The following is a 21049-nucleotide window of genomic DNA, read 5'->3' as shown; positions in this document are numbered from 1 at the left end:
GATGCAGGTCTCAGACGTTTACCACTTCGGTGAAACCCACAAGCATGGGTATGGTGCTGACAAACCTAGAAATATAATCTGGGCGAATCGGTATTCGAAGCCACAATCAAAGGTTTCTGGCGTGCCCAAGGGACGCAACTCTGCACAGCGAATGGCGGCGCCTTAGACAACTGGGCCCCCGTGCCCCCGACAATATGGAGTGTGCATCAGCACTTGAGGTACATGTAATTCTTTTAACGAAGTACCATGTATATTTAATTAACTCCGTGCTACAGTGGACAGCGTCTGCGCGGAGAACGGAAGGTCAATTGGTCGACCCCCTGGCCGCGTCATACCAAAAGACAAAATAATCTTGAACGTGACGTTAAACCTTTTTTCACCTAAGTTACCATGTCAAGACGTATCACTGTTTGATTCACAAGCAGTTATGTTTGTATTGCCATCCTTGTGTTGTTTGACGCCGCAAACCAATATTCAAGCTAATGACGACAAATATTCTAATCTGGACAATCCGGTGATTGATGTCACGCCATCGGGGGTCCAGTTCTGTTGCTGGAGACTGGGGACCAATTTCAATCCGGGGAGAAGTTCTTGCAAGGTCAAAGAAATGACATAAATCACAAATCAGATGTCATTTTGGGCTCTGTAGGCAGACGTCCTAATGGCTCATGACAAGCTTGGAAGTGTGGCAACTTGTTCTGCCTCGGAGTGTTAACTCAAACTCAAGCTTCAGTCTGGAGTCTTGCAGTTCGTTGAGATCTTCCAAATTACTGAATCCACAAGCACGGATATGATGCACAGAACCAAACTTTTGGATCGAGGCGAATCGAACTTATGATTTACGTATTTTCCACAGTATTCTATATAGCTAACCAAATCACGTCGGAGAGATACAAAAATGGGCTTCACACATCTACGGAATCGAACCCAGACCTTCGGTGTGTCAAGCCAACAACTATCAGGCAATCCAGTGATTGATATCATGAGCATCGACCTATGCCATTGGGGTACAGAGACGTGCATCAAACAGCCCAGCTCGCCTGACTGCCCGATCCCATTAGTCGCCTATTACGACAAGAACGAAGATCAGTTGCAACCGACTCTCGACGGTCATGTCAACATAATAAGAAAATAATAAATCCAAAGTGTATTGTTTGTTTATTATGGGTGCCGTATATAAATACACACTTGTATACAACAAACAACTCGCCACCCTTGTAGGGTTAACACTTGATATGTAACAATTGTATTGTAACCAAACTCAACTACTGTGTCAGTCAAAAATATGAAACTAACAACAATGTTTAACGTTTCTGAATATTGACAGTAATTATTTTGTAACGAGATAACGTCAGAGCAGTTATTACTTCAACATATACATTGTGGAAGTTCTCGTAACGCACTTTGTCCGAAGGTTGATATCGATAACAATTAATGGTTCTATGGTTTGGCTCATTATCAACGAATATCCTAAAAAAACCTTCACGGCATACATATTGAAGTTGACAATGACGTGATAAAACATGGCTCATTAAAATATATTCTGCAAAAATAAATGATTCGGAAAAGGGTGTATAGTTAATTTTACGATTTAAAAATCGGGTAGTAGTGGAACATTTGCCAATCAAACCGGATTAAAACCACGAAGATGCTAACAATTTGATAACACAACACGAAACTTCCAAAAAACAAATTTAAGAAATAAAAACCTCAATCATCCAATAGGCGTCTCCATTATAAAAATACAAAGTGCTAAGTACGCACCCTATCCCCTCATATGTGGACAAGCTCTTTCCCTGACGTCCCTACGAAAACATTACAAACAGTTAACCCTCGTTATTCCGGACCCCGTGTATCCGGAAACTGCTTCATTAAGACGATACTATACAGACTCCCACTTATTCGTTAATCCGAACATTTGTTAATCCGGATGACTTCCCTGGGATTAACGGGGTTTAACTATATATATTTACACACGGAACTTGAAGGAGGATTCTTGGTATTTTCATTTCGTAAGTTTGTTTCAGTAGCTACAACAAAATACATAACACAACATACATATAGAATATGAGATACAGGTAAGGCTACCGTCAATGCCTCCTCTGTCTGTATACTGGGATAAATATATCACATGAATATCACAGACACAACATTGAGATGAAGCTGTACATATAAATTACATCAGGACCCCACGTGACTACTGAAGTGGCGCATTATACCAGCTGACAGAAGTATAACTGCGCATGTCTTATTTTTCACATGCTAAGTAATATTTTTTTCAAATTACTACGTTAGATTACAACTGCACTGAAGGGCTTGCTATTGGCCTCGTATGCCTTTAAATGAATTTTAAAATCTATTAAGGTCGATTTTTTTTTCTCACACGCAAATCGACTTAGTAAAAAATTGAGATATTCAAACATTAACATAATTATTTATAATTCCACATTTTCATTCTAGCAATTTATATATATTTATACTCGCAATGGCTTGGTTTCTAGGTAGTTTAAACTCGTATTAATTTGTGCAGTAATTTTATGGGATAAGAAAGACGAAGATCATATTTATCTATATAATCCAATACATGTAATAACGATTTGACTGGACCAAAGACTATCTTGACATGGTTTCCTGTGAGCAAAGTTTGCAGGTTAACCATCCTGAAAGTTATATATAATGTGTTGGTGTCCAGATAACAACCGTTTCACGTTGTTAATAACTTCATACAAACACAGTAACTTTATCCGCTTGTGTAGTCACGCCCTCCTGTCTATATATAACCGTACGCAGATAGTATACATTTCTGTCGGTTCCACATGTTTAACACGCTGACAATTTTTCCTCGTTACCCTAAATAATAACGAGATTGTGGCCCTGCAAATATACCGTAATCGAGGCTAAAGGGATTTTAAGTTAATACTATAATCAATATTAACGGCACCACCTAGCCTACTATTCCTTGTTTGGCTTGAAAACAAGTCTACCATTCATCTAGAAAATATTTGGCAACTAAGAATTCACTGTCTGCAGCTTGGGCCATATCCAATGCTTTTTATAACACCGGAAGGTCTGAAGAAACGCAAATCTGACCCTGTGTTGATTCCAGGATATAACTACTCTCCTGTAACCCAAGGGTATCGCAAGGCCATCATGTCTGCAGAGTATGGATGGAACTACAGTGGTTGATCATACGACCCTTCTATATGGTCGAGTTAAAGGTAGCCATCGAGAAATCATTTAAACGGCCACAACTTTTCTTTGAATAAATTTGTCCTTTACGAGATGACTAATCAAGATGTTGTACTAATGTGGTGTGCCAAAGGGGTTTTTCACAGGAGCGTCTTAAGATCACATGCTACTGAAGGTCTTCCAGCCTTTCGTTATGGCTCGATGACTATCTTTAATAACGATTTGACTGTGTCAACGATTTAATAACGATTTGATTAACTTGATGTTACTTGTTCAAACAACTGGTCACGAGCTACTGAAGGTCCAAATTTTTAGTATGGCTCGATGGCTAACTTTACTTTCTGCTATTTGTCACACTCTTCTTAGGGTCAGTTCACACTATAAACCTAGATATATCGAAACATTGATGATATTGGCGTTAACTACAGTCACACTCTCACCCATACACGTGTATGTGTATTTCATAATACATAAGCTTATTAAGATACATGTTATCTACAATGAGGCGATACTTTTCCATTAAAACACCTTTTGCCGCCCATCCCATGTAGAGGCATTGGATTAACAGTCACAGCACAAAAAACACATATTGCTACATATCTCACATCCGTCATGTTGTGCGCCTAGAAAGCAACGCATGGAATTATAAGGAGCTAGTTACCCGCAATTAATACGTTATTACCTGGCGAATACACACTCTTGGTATTGCATTTCATAATCGTTTATAGCAGCGGTATGTTGGCGGTTGAAGTGAGCTGACATATACATTTGTACACATGTTCGGACCACAACGTACAACGAAGAACAACAAAAAGCAGTTCAATGAAGGAATCCCTATTAAGTTCACAGCAAGTGTCACACGACAAAGTGTGATCAAAATGAATGTATCCATGAATGACAGACGAAAACTCTCCTGCGGTAATTGCTTCTTGCAAAACAATAACCCTGGCGGACCCGGAGGAGGGATGTACACCACCGTCCTCTTTTCAGACACTTAACACATCAACTGCCCCCCGTTCGAGTCACCTGCATTTTCTCTTACAATTCTGGCCCGACTCTGAGTTAACAATGTCGACACAGTGTGTGCACGGATCGACAAAACATTCAACTTTGGTTGCAGCATTATGTATCAAACAATATAATATACTACATCCACGTACATTAAGGAAACAATCATATGCATTGTGTTATGCTTGTGAATGCGTTCTGTTAGTGGTGTCTGGGTCAGTATTGACAACGAATATTGTGCAACACAAACTTACACACCAGGGATAGCAGTTTGCTTATTGCAAGATTGTCACAGAGTTACCAACAATGCATTTTGTAACTAAACCCAAACTAGTGAGCAACAAGTAGGGAATCACAATCATCCATATCTACCGATGATGGACACACATTTGAATAATCATACAGTTTTAGACAAATATTTCTGTCGGGGTTGCTCATAAAATATGCCTCGCCTTTGACTGTCAATTTAAATGTATATGTTGTATGCCAGTCGGCAATGCGTCATATCAAGCCAACATATCGTCAATACATCTACCCCCTGCCCTGTTTAAATGTAACAGGTTAATACAGTGTCATACATTAATCTTCATCCTGTCAGAGGAGCTGCTTTTACATTAGCGATTCTGCTTATTCGACATACTTCTGAATGATGGTGCTTGCTGATAAAGAATACGGGCTTACACATTTTGTTTTCACCTCCCACGCTTGATACTGTGTGTTAACACAGTTTATGTTTGATACTGTTTTTGACACCATCTTCACTTGATAGAGCAAAACACTGCATACATACCCCCTCTATGCTTGACACTGGATATATACACGCACTATGCTTGATACTGGATATATACACCCATTATGCTTGACACTGCATATATACACCCATTATGCTTGACACTGCTTACATACACCCACTATGCTTGACACTGCATACGTACCGACAACGCTTGATAACTGCATATATACAAAGACATTGTTTGACACTGAATATATACACACAATGCTTGACATTGTACATATATACCGACAAACCTTGACACTGCATATATACACTGACAATGCTTGACATTACACATATACACCGACAATGCTTGACACTGCCTATATACACTGACAATGCTTGACATTACACATATACACCGACAATGCTTCACACTGCATATATACACTGACAATGCTTGACACTGCACATAACCACCGGCTAGGCTTGATACTGCATAACTACCTCGCCCTTTGGCTGACACTGTTAATAGATAAATAAACAATGAAGGTTGTAAAACTCTTGGACAATGTCCATGTTTGGTACTGCTGATGGACATAGGCACTGCATGTGCTTGACACGTGTGATTTACCATGGTCTATCAACGTCACCACTAGTATAAATGTTATACAATAAACGATCTGATGATTTTTTCCCATAAATTCCCCATTGACAGCTAATAGCTTCTTGTGACCCTGTTTCTCTGAATATCCGTGCCCTGTTCATGTCTGCCCTGATACAAATTTACAGGGCCCCGTTCCACAAAGAGATCTCAGCGCTACGGTGATCATAACACCCGTGCCTTAACATAGGCGATAGTCACAGTACTAAGTTTGCTTTGGGAACAAGGCAATGGCAAAGGCCTTAGGTTAACTCCAACCCACATCAAAACAACGACACGTGGAACCGTTTCACAATTAACAGAACCAACAATACAGTAGAAACCTTGCCACAGACTAACAAAAGGACCTGGACACCTCTGACCCAGCGATAGGCCCAGGTTCCACCAGGTCATTCCACTGTTGTTGCCACTGCTGCTGCCACTGCTGCTGCCACTGCTGTTGGCAGTGTTGTTGCCCATGTCGGTGTCAGCAGTGCAGGTGACTGTCGCGCCACGCCATTGAGTCACATCCTCTACACCTCGCAGACTTTGGTTGCCGGTTTGACAGCTACTTCCGGTTTCCCTCTGGACAGGAAGTACGTCATCATCGGCTCCTTCTTACCCTTCATGGTGACTGGTCCGCGCACCTCGAAGTGGAAGCTAGGATCCTTGCTCTCGGGCTGCATGAGACACCTGTTGAAGGAATACACATACGTTAGTTTTCTATATTGATTTACTTACGCTGAGGTGAGGTGAAATGGGGTTCAACGTCGCGTTTAAGATTATTGCGCTTATATAGCCACGTGTGTCAACGTCCGTATGTTGTTGCTTGTACTAGTCCCGATGTATGCCGGTTTAATAGTGCCACCCCACTGAGACACCATGGCGCAGTTTAACAACGATACCCCATTCACACAAAGTATTACGACTCCGAGTCGACCAGTCTTTGGTTTATCCCTTTAATGCTTGAGGGCTAGGCATGGAAACAAAACGTTCCATCTTTTAACGTCTTTTGGTATGATGCTGACAGGGGATCGAACCACCGACCTTTCACTCTCCAGGCAGACGCTTTATCCACTAGACCACGTAGGCGGTCAGCAGTGAGGGAGTAAAATATGGGTTCACAGCTATGTAATAGTTACAACATCTACATAGTATGTCGTGACAGCTTATAATAATCGGGAGTGAATAATCGAGGCTTGGAAACTGGTAGTGAGCTACACCAACAAATATCAACGCCGTCGAGGTGCGGTGACAGACAATGAGACGGTCTCACATTGTTGTTCTGTTTCACAGGTTTATTCAAGAATAACACGTTTGATATGTACTTTCTAATTACCGTGAAGTTCCGGGTAGGTCTTCAGCAACCAAGGCTTGCCGTAAAAATCGAGTATGCTTGTCGTAAGAGGCGACTAACGGGATCGGGTGGTCGGACTTGCTGACTTGGTTAATGTATGTCATTGATCCCAATTGCGTGAATCGATGCTCATGAAGTCAATCACTTGATTGTCTGATCCAGATTTGGATCCGTCAAATAGATGGAATGTTGCTGAGAGCGGCGTTAAACAAATCTAATCACCGGGCTCGCCCTGTTGTTTCTCAACATCCCATAAACATTACCAAAGGGCCGCAACTCCCATAAACATTACCAAAGGGCCGCAACTCCCATTTCGATTCCCTCTGATCTGCCGCTTATCATTATGTAATACACGATAACCTCACAATTGTGACCGATACTCATTAGTCGGCTTTATGGCAAGTTAGAGCACAAGGGACCTATTCTGCCACGGAATATATACTGGAAAATTATATCGGCGCTTATATGTTCATGATGGATAAACGACCTTTCCTAGTTCATATCGACATAGTGAGCGAGTGAGTGGGCGGTTATCAAGGCGTTAGAGTTTAACATGGGAGGTGAGCCCGAAGTAATCAGGTATTAGACACCTACCCCATTGATTAAATCCGCAAGCACGTTTGGCATATGGCTGACAGACCAACAGTCATAATCTGAGCGAAGCTAAGATTCCAACCCAGGATTATAGGATCCCGACACGCCTAAGGGACGCAATCATGTACAGCACTGTGTGGTGCCTTAGACGACTAAAACCGCAATGATACAGATAATTTGTTCTCAACCGCGAGTGCGAATCAACGTCCAAAAAGTTCATATTCGAGGAAGGTTAGCAAACAATTTATTGCAACCAGTCCTCAGGAGAATAATGCCACATTCGTCACAACATTAGCTGTAAGAAAACATCTTCAGGAGGCAAGGGAGTTAACTGACTATAAAAGTCCAGTTTCCACTCTTGCCTCGGGAAGATGTACGAAAACAGAATTGAAGCAAATATACAACGAAAGTGTATTTAGTATCCGGTCTTTAGATTCACTTACACACCTGGAACCCAGTGAGCTTTTTTGCCCTAGTGTAACATCGCCTCTTAGGACTACAATTAGTCAATAGTAAAGAGGCAAGAAAATGGAATCGTTTTACTGGAGCGTCTTCATGAAAATGTCACTGAACACATTAGTGTCAATTAACGTTTGTCGAAAATTAACAGCAAAAAATGTTTGGCGAAAATTAATATCATCAACAAAAATAACGAACAGTTTTACACATAACGAAGTTATTTGTTCTATGCAACACTTAGGAATTCGGAGTGTTGTTTTGCTCCATCATCTGGGACGGTGATTGTGACGTAATACTAGTGTTCTTGAAACCAAAGCATACATCTTCGTGTCCAAGATACATGATGGTGAGGGTAGCAACTAGCCTGGAGGGGGGTGGGGGTGGGGTAGGTAGTTTTGCTGGCTTATGGGTTTATTATGGTGGAAATGATTGCGGGGGTGGGGAAATCCTTGCACAGTTGAGGGACAGGAATGGGCAGTTGAGAAGAGGGAAAGGGGGGGGGGGGGGGGGGGGGGTTCTCTCTCAGACAATCAGAGTATCACCACGCGAGAAGGTCCGGACTTACTAGAGTCACGAATCCAATCATGATATTCGTGAGAACAAGTGTTTCCCTTCTCGATTTTTTACCCAACCTTTATCCGTTCTATCAGTTCTTATCCATAACACACAGTATGGTGAGAACGTTTGAAGTTTAATTGAAAACACAGTACAGAAGAAACAATCCAATATGGTATTTCTTAAACTCACACTCATAAGATTGTCCGTCGTAAAATCTATTCCAACCTTGTTAATGCCAAGCTAATTCGATTTGCATTTCTCCCAATACGACACATCTCATCTCTCAAGCCTTAAACGACGATGAAAACACGGGACAACATTTAGAAGCTACTATAGGTGACCATGATATCGATCCCAGCTGCATAGGAGAAAAAATCAGACCTTACAATCTTTCATAATTGCCATTTTTTTCTCAAGGCTGTTTTCCAATGGCTAGTTGCGCGAGTAAGACCATGCATGGCACGATGCTTACCTAATTATATCTCACAGGCGCCTAGCGGCCTGTCTTTGAACCAATCAGGTCACGTGGTTTGACCGGAAGCCATTAATTTGAAGACGAGGCTCTACTAAAATCAGAAACTGTCCTTCATAAAAGACGAGGCAGGCAAGATTGAGAAGACGGTACTTTTCCGAATCACTTCGTGAATAGCGGAAGACCAGTCTGCTCCGGAAGATGCAATTGTTGCAGTCGCCTGATGTTTCCTATCTTGTAGTCGCTAGCGGTAGGAAATAACTGCGCCGGATATGTAAACTAATACTGCCTTCTCCGCGGGTTATATAGACATAACTGTCATTGCGCGAGATAACCAATCCACCCAATCCATGGAACTAGCTTCCGCAGTTAAATGTGTTTTCCGGAAGAAACTTTAGTTAGGTTTTACCGACATAAAATAAAATTGCATTTCTGGTTGGGATTGTGGTAGACATTTGGTTCCGAGAAACATCGCTGCTCTTGATTGGTCTAAACGTTTATATATACTTGGTTGTAGTTAACGTTCTAACCGCTTAGACTTGCTGTTGGCTATATCGGGGAATCATTAATACCGTATTCGATGTAAAATGCGAACCGCTCTAATAAGCGCCCACGGCGATATTTGCTAATATATTGGCTAGTGAACAATCCCAATTAGCACCCCTTCCGATTGGTCAATGTACAAAAGACTTATTTATTCGCGCATAACACGCACTCGTGTGTTATATGCACCCTTAATTATGGGCATTTAAATTCTGGAAAAATATATATGTCGTGTATAAACATTTCAGGCTGTCAGCATAAACCACGAAATTTATCTTTCAACTATGTTTTTTTTCACCAAAATAATATTGTAATAAGAGCCCCCTATTTCTAATTTTGAGAGCGCCCAGGGCGCTTATTACGTCGTATCGGTATAATGAGAGAAATTGAAAAGCCACTGCAGAACTTCCAAACCGTATATCTGCCAAAGAAACATTGTTGAAGAAGAGGGTGGTGGGGGGGGGGGGGGGGGGGGGGGGGGTGGGGAGAGAGCTTACGATCCATTTTGCTCCCATACTACAGCGTACAGCGATTCTGACGTCATGGTAACGGTGACGTCACAATGGTCTGCAAAGCATTGTGATGCAATTTAATTGCAGACATATCGACCAGAAGATATATCCTCGTTGCGAAACAAATGTCAGCTAAGCCTATTCTCAAAATGTCTGTGCGAGTAGTATAAAGTTTACGACAAAAATGTTGGTGTCAAAAATTGTATTGTCATACGTTCAGGATTTCCTTCTCCCATCTAACAAAGAGATGTTTGCTCGATGTGTTTGGTGCAATCTATCTGTTATTGACATCTGTTACCGACACAATGCACTTACAGTAAACTACGGTTATAACGAACACGCTTTTAACGAACTGACCGATATAAAGAACTTATTTTTTAGTCCCGGCCATTTGTTGTATATGTGCTGCATATATGCCTATAACGAACTACGGTTATAACGAACTAAAATTATTGGTCCCTTTGAGTTCGTTATAACCGTAGTTTACTGTATTTCCTGTCCTGATAGACCGTTTCCCTCTTGTTATGTGTGAGATCCTACATAGTGAGAGTTTACAGGAGACAGCTTAACCTTAAAGGATATCAATAGCAAAATCCTGAAAATAGAACAATGAAACAAATGTACCGGTTATTTACAAAATTCTATTTTTATTACTATTTCGGTGTGAGTTTCAAGGATAAACAAGGCATCAGTGATTTTGAACTCGCCAACGTTTTCAAGTTTTGTGTTAAGTTTTAGATGCTCAGAAAACAATGCACAAATAACCTTATTCGATGTTGAATAGAATCAGTATCGCTACGAATATTTGATCAGCTGGCATGGTGTTCAAAGGCTTTTTTTTAAGTCCTTGTGAAGTTTTACTAGCCCCGGAATAGGAACAGCAAGTTATCGCTCTCTCTGTGTCTAAAATAATATCGAAAACAATATGATTTGGTTAGTTTGTTTGTTGTTTAACGCCGCACTAAGCAATATTCCAGCTATATGACGGCGGTCAGTAAATAATCGAGTCTGGACCAGACAATCCAGTGATTAATATCATGAGCATCGATCCACGCAATTGGGATCGATGACATGCATCAACCAAGTCAGCGAGCCTGACCACCCGATCCCGTTAGTCGCCTTTTACGACAAGCAGAGTCACCTTTCGCGGCAAGCATGGGTTGCTGAAGATCTATTCTACCCCGGAATCTTCACGGGTCGAAAACAATATGAACATGAAAACAAGGTGAATGATATCACAGGGCAACAGTCATTGTTTGAGGTTGAACATTGTTCTTCTCTGTGCACACCTATCGTCCTAACTTTGATTACAAATTATTACGGACATATTGCAAGTTGCAGGTGTGTTTTTTTAATAAAACGAATGAAAGAGATGTCGCAAAATGGGCGACCCCATATATATGATCGTAACATTACGACAAACTTGCGACGTCACGCAACTGCAACGTGATTTATGCAACGATTCTTGGGATTACAGGCAGCTTCTTGCAATTTAACACATAAGTGAGATTATCATAATTTTGCGTTAGGTTTAAGACAACTTCAAGAATAGCCCTAGCGTTATTTTAGTCATAAGTCGCTAAGACAGCTACGTGAATAGGCCGCCAGATTCGAATGATAGAAACTGGACTCATTCAACAAATCTATATCAGCATTTCGACTATCCTAACATATGTTAAGGGATAGGTGTTACTGCTTTTGCTTTGCGCTTGGAACGGGGCCGAACAACATTTAGGTCACAAAATCAGTTTTCAGGAACGAGTGAATATACATGTTAAAGTGGTTTAAAATGTTCCTATACAAAATAAAACCGGATCATCTATGTGACAATACGCTCAAGGCATACACATCCGTTGTTCAGAAAACGAAGAGTAAATCAGACACACAGATCGTGGAACAATGAAAAGGCATTCTGGGAGATGCTTCATGTGTGTACTTATAATGCAACATAATGTAACATGCTCCAGCCGCCAAACATCCCACCCAACACCACAGCACCCCACTCCACATCACCCTACACCACAACCCCCACACCACAGCACCCTACACCATTGCACCCTTCCTCACAGCACCCTACACCACAGCACCCTACACAACAACCCCCACACCACAGCACCCTACACCACAACCCCCACACCACAGCACCCTACACCACATCCTTTACACCACAGCACCCTACACCATAGCATCCTTCCTCACAGCACCCTACACAACAACCCCCACACCACAGCACTCCACACCACAACCCCCACACCACAGCACCCCACACCACAGCACCCTACACAACAACCCCCACACCACAGCACTCCACACCACAACCCCCACACCACAGCACCCTACACAACAATCCCCACACCACAGCACCCAACACCACAGCACCCCACACCACAACCTCTACAACACAGCACCCTACACCATTGCACCTTCCTCACAGCACCCTACACCACAACCTCTACACCACAACACCATACACAACAACCCCTACATCAGCACCCTACACCACAGCACCCTATACTTCCAAACCAGTCTGTATTTTTGGTTTATTACCATGAAGATGAAGAAAACGAAATGTCTGACCGTTATTGCTTCACACGTGTCTTATAATGAATATCACAACACCTTTCATTAACAACGGCAAGGCAGACACCTGGCAATTCCAGAATGCCTTGCAATGTTTGAGTACGTGTAGAGGAACATGTTTCATTCTTGTCCTCTACTTTAATTCAGTTTACAAAGCGCAGACCGGGCCACAGTCTACCATTTCCTTTAAAAACAATTTGGCTGAAGAGAATTATACGATGGCAGGGTACATCAGCAGTCCGCAGAGCGCAATTACTGGAATTAACTACCCGAACCCCAGCATCATGTAACTGGATCGTCTATTTAAGTCTAATGTTCTTAGGTAACACAACCCTTTGTGTGAACCAGGGTCTATTCCTGGACTGTGAACACGCACCACCGTACCGAGGTCACGCATCTTGGTTACTGATCGGCATGGGGAATTAAAGGTTACACTTCTGGCACAGGATGAGCCGTCAATCATGTTACAATTGTAGATTTCCCAATCAATCTGTCTCCTGCTCGAATAGGTCTGAAACATTTCTATCATTTGTAAACGGCTTACCCGATAGCTGAATATACAGACCATCAACGTGGAAGTCGGCATACAGACACACGATACGCATGAAAAGGACTTTCATCCGCCGGTGACCGAGTCGGACGTTAAGAAATGGTGGCACCGTGTTTGAGATCATGGACGCGTTCTAGAATGCCTGGAATCCATGACCACTTGGAGGCCGACCTTATCAATCTGTAATTGTCCGAGTAGGTTCTTTACGTCTGTAAGACAACCGACGGATCCAGAAACACGAAGAGTGCCTGTTGGTTTGGACAATCGCTGTCTCATATATCGAGACTTCCAGTAAGTTGGCAAACCGACGTTGGATTGAAGGGATCACTTTCGGTAATTCCTCATGCATTTATTCACAGTGTCAAGACAATTGCCTTCAATTGAGACCGTAGACTTTATTTACTCTGACACAGAACCTGTGTGGGTATGCATGCATTAGAAGAGCTATAGTCTCGATAAACAAGCGACCCCAACAAGACAGGCATCGGGAGAATATGTAATGAGATTAGACGATTATGTCACATTAACTGCGTCGGGAAAGACAAAGTTCCCACCACTAATGTCAAGATAGTACAACGTGCAGTATGGGGGTCTTTATCGGCTTAACTTAATTCCAACATCAATTCTGGTTAGACTGCAATATTCACCGCGGATGCCGATAATGTCTTCATTATAGCAGCAGAAACGTCACATTTGAAGAGCAGTGGGTTTACACAACGATTCTCTGAAGCTGGTAGTAATTGAGTTTGCGGCGGTTGCAAATGCTAATGGACTAGGTGAGTAGTTTGTCACACAACAGACTTCCAAGCCACCCGTCTTGTTTTCATAACTCCTACAACTGGACATAAAGACTGCCTTCTTCGATAGCGTCAGAGTTGAGTGTTTTAATAACCCTCGATGAGGAACATGGCGTCGCATACGAGACTGGCTGCGGATGGTCGCATGTACATTGAGGATACGATGGACGTATGTTTCTGATGCTTATGAAGTAGGGTGTGACGAAGGATTCTTATATAATGTACCTGTGTAGGGTGTTGTATCGGGGGATTAAATAGGCTGTTTATAAATGCGGCGATTTCATGGTGTTTAATTGTGGTGTTGTACGGGTGTCTATATTGGGTGTTTATGTATAGTGTTGAATGGGTTTGTTTGTTTGTTGTTTAACGCCGCACTCACCAATATTCCAACTACATGGCGGCGGTCTGTAAATTATCGACTCTGGGCCATTACGAGCATCAATCAACACAATTGGAGTACGATGACATGCATCAAATAAGTCAGCGACCCTGACCACCCGATCCCGTTAGTCGCCTCTAACGGCAGGCATGGGTTGCTTAAGACCTATTCTTGCCCGGATCTTCACGGTTGGCGTTGAATTGGGGCCTACTTTGGGTGCCTACTTTGGGTGTTTATGTATGGTACTGTATGTTGTATTTAGTGCTCACACTGTTCCTATATAGTGCTTGAGTGAGTGAGTGGGTATGGTTTTATTCCGCTGTTAACAATATTCCAGTAATATCACGGCGGAGGACACCAGAAAAACCCAAACCATGATGAATACCTCAACATACTTCAGTATATTAACAACAATCCCTCAAAATTATGTACATTCGTTATCTGAGTGAGAAAGGGACTTCGAGGTAAATGCAAAGTCTAAACTCTAAATAGCCCATTTTTAAGCGAGGGGCGGTCGGGTCTCCTAATGGTTCGAGCGATCGCTCGTCACGCTGAAGGCCAGGGTTCGATTCCCCACATGGGTACCATGAGTGAAGCCCAATGCTGGTGTCCCCCGCCGTGATATTGCTGGAATATTGCTAAAAGCGGCGTAAAACCACACGCACTCAATCACGCACTCAGTGACTTTAACGCCGTTTAAACAGTATTTCAGTTACATCACGACCCGTCAGCTCAACAAAAGAAGACAAACAACGACCCAACAAAGTAGAAACAATAAAAAAAACACAAGGCTCATTTCCATCAAAAAACACATTCCCGGTCTGAATTGAAAGTAATACTGAAACAAGATTCTCTAGTTCACGTGACTATCACAACACCAGGTGGCGGAAGTCATGGCCCTTGTATATGATACTTGGTATAAAGTTACATACCTCAGTGTAGAAATATTTGTCAAGGTCGACGTGAAGTGTGGACTACACGCAGAGGGATATGTACGGGTTACAGTGAAATCATGTAACGTTACTACCCCCTCTCTGCTAGAGATATGATGCAGGCACACTGTCCAGCTTATTCAAATCATATCTTAGTTCTCGCTACCGCTAAAATAAAGTCTGATTTTAATTATACTAGTACACTATGCACATCATGGATTTGGTTTGGTTTATTGTTCAACGCTGCACTAAGCAATATTGCAGCTATATGACGGCGGTCTATAAATAATCGAGTCTGGACCATACAATCCCGTGATTGATAACATGAGCATCGATCCACACAATTGGGATCGATAACATGCATCAACCAAGTCAGTGAGCTTGACCACCCGATCCCGTTAGTCGCCTCTTACGACAAGCATAGTCTCCTTTTACGGCAAGAATAGTCGCCTTTTACGGCAAGCATAGTCGCCTCCTACGCAAGCATAGTCGCCTTTTACGGCAAGCATAGTCGCCATTTACGGCAAGCATAGTCGCCTTTTCCGGCAAGCATAGTCGCCTTTTACGGCAAGCATAGTCGCCTCCTACGCAAGCATAGTCGCCTTTTACGGCAAGCATAGTCGCCTTTTCCGGCAAGCATAGTCGCCTTTTACGGCAAGCATAGTCGCCTTTTACGGCAAGCATAGTCGCCTCCTACGCAAGCATAGTCGCCATTTACGGCAAGCATAGTCGCCTTTTCCGGCAAGCATAGTCGCCTTTTACGGCAAGCATAGTCGCCTTTTACGGCAAGCATAGTCGCCTTTTACGGCATGCCGGGCCCCATGAAACCAGGAACCAGGAACGTACACACTATAAGCCACATAATCACCATCCGATTGCTATAAGTATACCTTAAACAGTATACTTGGGTTTATGCATATACTATTAATAAACCAGATATGCATGTACCTAATAATAAAATAGATAACATCATAAAATACACAAATCACAATGTTATCAATATCCCTGCATCTACGTTTTAATTACATAATTGTTTTGGGGTTTTTTCATCACGTATACAAAGTTATACATTGCATATGTATACAAGCAGGTAAAGCAATGCCGACGTACCTGTAAGCATCCTCGGACACGTTGATGAATCCCTTCACTCCCGTCGTCTCGGTCCTACTGGTCAGGTTGACGGTGTTGCCAAAGAGACAGTAGCGTGGCATCCTCTTCCCAATCACCCCCGTGACCACCTCTCCTGCGTGTATCCCTATGGTGATCTGGAACAGAGGAGGCGAGGTGAAATTGGGTTTAAAGTCGCGTCCAAGATTATTGTACTTATGTGTGTGTGTGTACCATCTTTTCACGTCTTTTGGTATGACGCGGCCGGGGATCGAACCCCGGACCTTTCGATCTCCGGGTGGACGCTCTACCACTAGACCACGGAGGCGGTCATGGAACAGATGACAAAGGTATATACAGTAAACTACGGTTATAACGACCACTAAGTTCGTTATAACCGTAGTTCGTTATAACCATATATACAACATAAATACAGCACAAAACAGTTTATTATATCCGTTAGTTAGTTATAAGCGTGTTCGTTACAAACGTAGTTTACTGTAAATATAGATTTACGTCGTTTTCAGAAGTTTTATTTCAATATGATGGAGGGGACATGTACACCAATAATGGGCTTCGTGCACATGTAGGGAATCGAACCCAGGCTTTTGGCGTGACGAGCGAACGCTCTAACCACTGGGCTACCCCAAGACCCCATGTACATGCATATTTCACCTCCTGCCTGTTGATCATCATGTTGATTAGTCCTACTTGGAGTGGACCCAATGAATCCATCAAATTAAATATGCATCTTGACACTAGAGTGAGTGAGGGTTTATGCGCTTGGAGCAGTATTTCCTTAACACTGCCAGCTTAATTTGGATATAAGATCTGTACGGCATGGGTATGCATCTTACAAACAATGGATCACAATTTGGACGAATCAAGGATTCGAACCAACGGATTAGCGGATCCTGACAGCTAAGGGATGCAAATCTGCCATACCTTCACATCTGTGGCCAACTAATCTTTTGACAACCTCATGTCACCACAAGCCAGAATAAAAACGTCAAAGCCAATTAGTTATATGTGTTCGAATTTGTCACGTGAAAATGAGAACGATTCGTGACTCACTCACTCACTCACACATCTTTTCCAGCTTCATACAAAGGACTCACCATGAGGGGTTTGCCATCAGGGTCTCTGAGATCCTTGGATATCTCCATCATGTCCAGTGATAGCCGCGCTATACATCTGGCGTGGTCAACACACGGCTCCGGCAGACCACTCACAACCATGTACTTGTCGCCCACCGTCTCCACCTGGGGCAATATATATACGTATACATTAAGTATTTACAAAAGTATATTCTTCAAGACAAAAAGGCTAAACTAAAACATAATTCCTAAGGTATGAATAATATTCTTAGTAACGCCGATTAAACTCTCCATCAGACAAAGCTTAACAGGTTTATGCAAAGTCTAAACTCTAAGTAGCCCATTTTTAAGCGAGTGGCGGTCGGGTAGCCTTGTGGTTAAAGCATTCGCTCGTCACGCCGAAGATCCGGGTCCGATTCCCGACATTGGTACAATGTTTGAAGCCCATTTCTGGTGTCCCCCGCCGTGATATTGCTGTGATATTGCTGGAATATTACTAAAAGCGGTGTAAACCCATACTCACTAAATACCACTTTTTAGCATAATACGAGACACTCATATTTTGATCATCTCATGTAAACATAGAAATTGTTCCGGTCAGGATTAGATACACTCAAATCTGGTTTAGATTACGCATGTTTCCAAATTAAATTAATATTTGAAACTATAAAAAAGTTTCTTGTTAACTTCAACGAGGTTATGCACCTCTGATGATGTCGCAACGTATGCAGTGAATGTTGTAAAACACAGAATGACACTCATGTATTATACAACAGTAAATAATTTTTTTAATTTGACGTTTACACGATATACGGCTTTTCAATTGGACGAGAGGTCGGTCACATGACCGCGAAATTGACGTTCATACATGTAAGTGTATGAACGACACAATTTGACGTTCATACGTTTTTCACGAGACCGTGTTCTTGAAATGACGTAAACACTGACGGACTACTTCCACATTCCTGGGGAAACCCCTGGGAATTCCCTAGCACGAAAACATACATAAGCATTATTTCTGATCATTTAGAACCTTCAATCATGGTCTCAGCATTTCAGTATACATTGAGAAACGCAAGAGAGCTTGACTGCATGATTTGTTCACGAATTTCCTCGCTACGGCCCATCCTAATGAGCAAACGAAAAATTGCACATCCAAACTATCGTCAGTATCGACTCCATCTGTGTCTAGGCTGACAGTGACCGTCTCCAGCAATCAACGAATTTACCTTGGTGTCTGTTTGACGCATCTTTAATCACCTTTCAATAATTGGTCAGTTGATCAATGATGACGTACACATGTAACCGCCACAGGTTCATTAACAACTTTGGAAATCCTCCCGTCACGCTTATCGTGTCGGCCATTTTGACGTCTTGTACTTGATGTAAATGTATTACGACGCGCTGTCATTGTGACTGACTTACTGAGGTACTTCATTCCAGACCTTTCTCATCTAATGAGGATATTGTATGAACGCATGTGTTGCGTAAGATGTTTCTGAAGAGCAAGTCTGCATCCATACGCTCTTATCACCTCTCTTTTTGTGGAACTATTTTATTCCGCGATATAGCTGGTTGTTGTTTGCTTGTCAGTGTAAACATGAAGTCACACGTACTAAATAAAACTGTGTTAAGATCTTGGCCTACATCCTTTGAGGTAAGAAATTGTGATAAAAAATTATAAGAATTGACTTTCACTTTGTGTGAGTTCATTGCAGTATATGAACCTTCATAGAGTGAGGGCCAAACATTGTATGAACGTCGTCGCAAGATCCGACGTTCATACAGTTTGGCCCTCACTCTATGAAGGTTCATGGAACTTTGCACTATGGATCTATAAGTCCGTGAATCGTTGTCATTGCTCATGGCCCCGTACCACAAAGTTATGCTATCGCTACGACAGTCGTAAGTCTATGCTAAACAGTAACGATAACCTTAGAGCCACGATCGCATAGTGGAATATACAAAAGCACAGTTCCGCTGTAGTCCACGTCATTTATTTATTGAGACAGGTAGATATGTATATGTAACTGGACAACAACGAAAAGGCTTTGTAATCTGGGCTATGTAGTGAGTGAGTATGGTTTTACGCCGCTTTCAGAAATATTCCCGCAAACACGGCGGGGGACATGTCTGGAATCGAACCCGGAACTTCTGCGTGACAAGCGAACGCTTTAACCACTAAGCTACCCGACCGCCCCTGGGCTATGTAGAGACAGAGTACCACTTTCTGCTAATCTGCAGTGTATATAAAGATCTCCGGCAAATAAAATATTATGTTCAGAAATATAATTTCTATCCATCACTGGCAAAATTTAATATTCTCCTGTCTACCTCAAATGAAAGAGTTTTAAGAAATTTAGCTAGCTTATCAATAAATGTTAGGGAAACTTTTATTATTGTGATCTGCAAGCTCGACGCAGTGTTATAAAGTATAACTGGACTGAGCTGTATACTGTATAATATAATGTACCATGGACCGATGGCCTACATTTGTACGAAACAAAGAATTGAATTGACAATGTTATCGCCACGACAAAATCCAATTCGACAAAAACTGTTATCACGATAGGATAAATAAGCAAATGAGGTGACCCTGTAGTTTTTCCTTCCTTAATATAAACGTATGAAAACGGGAATACCATTAGCCGAGACCGAATATGCGGAGAATTTCTGGAGAAATTGGTTCACAGATTGAAAATGGGTCGTGTCATCATATAAGCTTCCCGATAGTGTATTTCTGTAAACAAATATGTTTACATATCATCCGGTACTCTATGTTAATCGGGGATTACTGACTCCATTATTATATTCAAACGTAGTTTCAATTAATTAAACAAATTTTGAAACTAAGATTAGTTTAAGTGAGTGAGTATGGTTTTATGCCGCTTTAAGTAATATTCATGGAATATCACGGCGGGGTACACAGAAATTGGCTTCACACATTGTACTCATGTCGGGAATCAAACCCAAGTCTTTGGCGTGACGAACGAACGCTTTAACCACTAGGCTACCCGACCGCCCCATATTAGTTTAAGAACAGCATAGTATATGAACGCAATACCTTTTCGTATGGTCAATATCATATGTTAAGAAAACAAACACATCCCTGTAGGACGTCTGGCACGGAAATACAATAACATGTTATTCTGTTACAAAAATATTCCTTGTGCTTGTTATTTATGACATGGAAACACATGGAATTATTTACCTTAAATATATTCGGGTTTTCCTTAGGATCCAACAAAACATCAAACTTGGTATACACGCTGTTGAGGAGCTGAACTATCTTCATGGCGCCCATGCCATCAGAATTCTTGGCGCAAAAGTCACCAAATCCCACAATGCCACTGAACATCAGAGTGACGTCATTGTATTTCCGGGCAGGCACTGGGCGTTGGTGACGTAATTCGTTGGCAACGGAAGGAGGTAAAATGGAGTACATCAGACTGAAAAAAAGCAATAGATACAATACACGATATGTCATATCGCGCAAAAAACGTCGCTTCTGACAGCAAAGACGTGTCTGGCACAGGGCACTATCATAGAATAACTGT

The 21049-nt window shown here is 42.0% G+C and overlaps 1 protein-coding gene across 1 annotated transcript in view; it reads right to left on the bottom strand.

Moving 5' to 3' along the window:
• Positions 1 to 5992: 5992 nt before the first annotated feature.
• The window catches only part of LOC139449708 (guanylate cyclase soluble subunit beta-1-like), a 66078-nt gene continuing 51021 nt past the window's right edge, over positions 5993 to 21049 (bottom strand). Inside the window, exons 5-8 of the mRNA XM_071231219.1 lie at positions 20704 to 20941; positions 17514 to 17657; positions 16399 to 16553; positions 5993 to 6248 (exon numbers count right to left, since the gene is read on the bottom strand). Coding sequence (XP_071087320.1) covers positions 6089 to 6248; positions 16399 to 16553; positions 17514 to 17657; positions 20704 to 20941 — 697 coding nt within the window. The 3' untranslated portion in view covers positions 5993 to 6088. The remainder of the gene's footprint in view (positions 6249 to 16398; positions 16554 to 17513; positions 17658 to 20703; positions 20942 to 21049) is intronic.

Source organism: Haliotis cracherodii, unplaced genomic scaffold (genome assembly GCF_022045235.1).
Source record: "Haliotis cracherodii isolate W230 unplaced genomic scaffold, xgHalCrac1.p SCAF_8, whole genome shotgun sequence".
NCBI lineage: Eukaryota > Metazoa > Mollusca > Gastropoda > Lepetellida > Haliotidae > Haliotis > Haliotis cracherodii.
The sequence above is the reverse complement of the archived record's forward strand: the minus strand, read 5'-3'. Positions and strand labels throughout refer to the sequence as shown.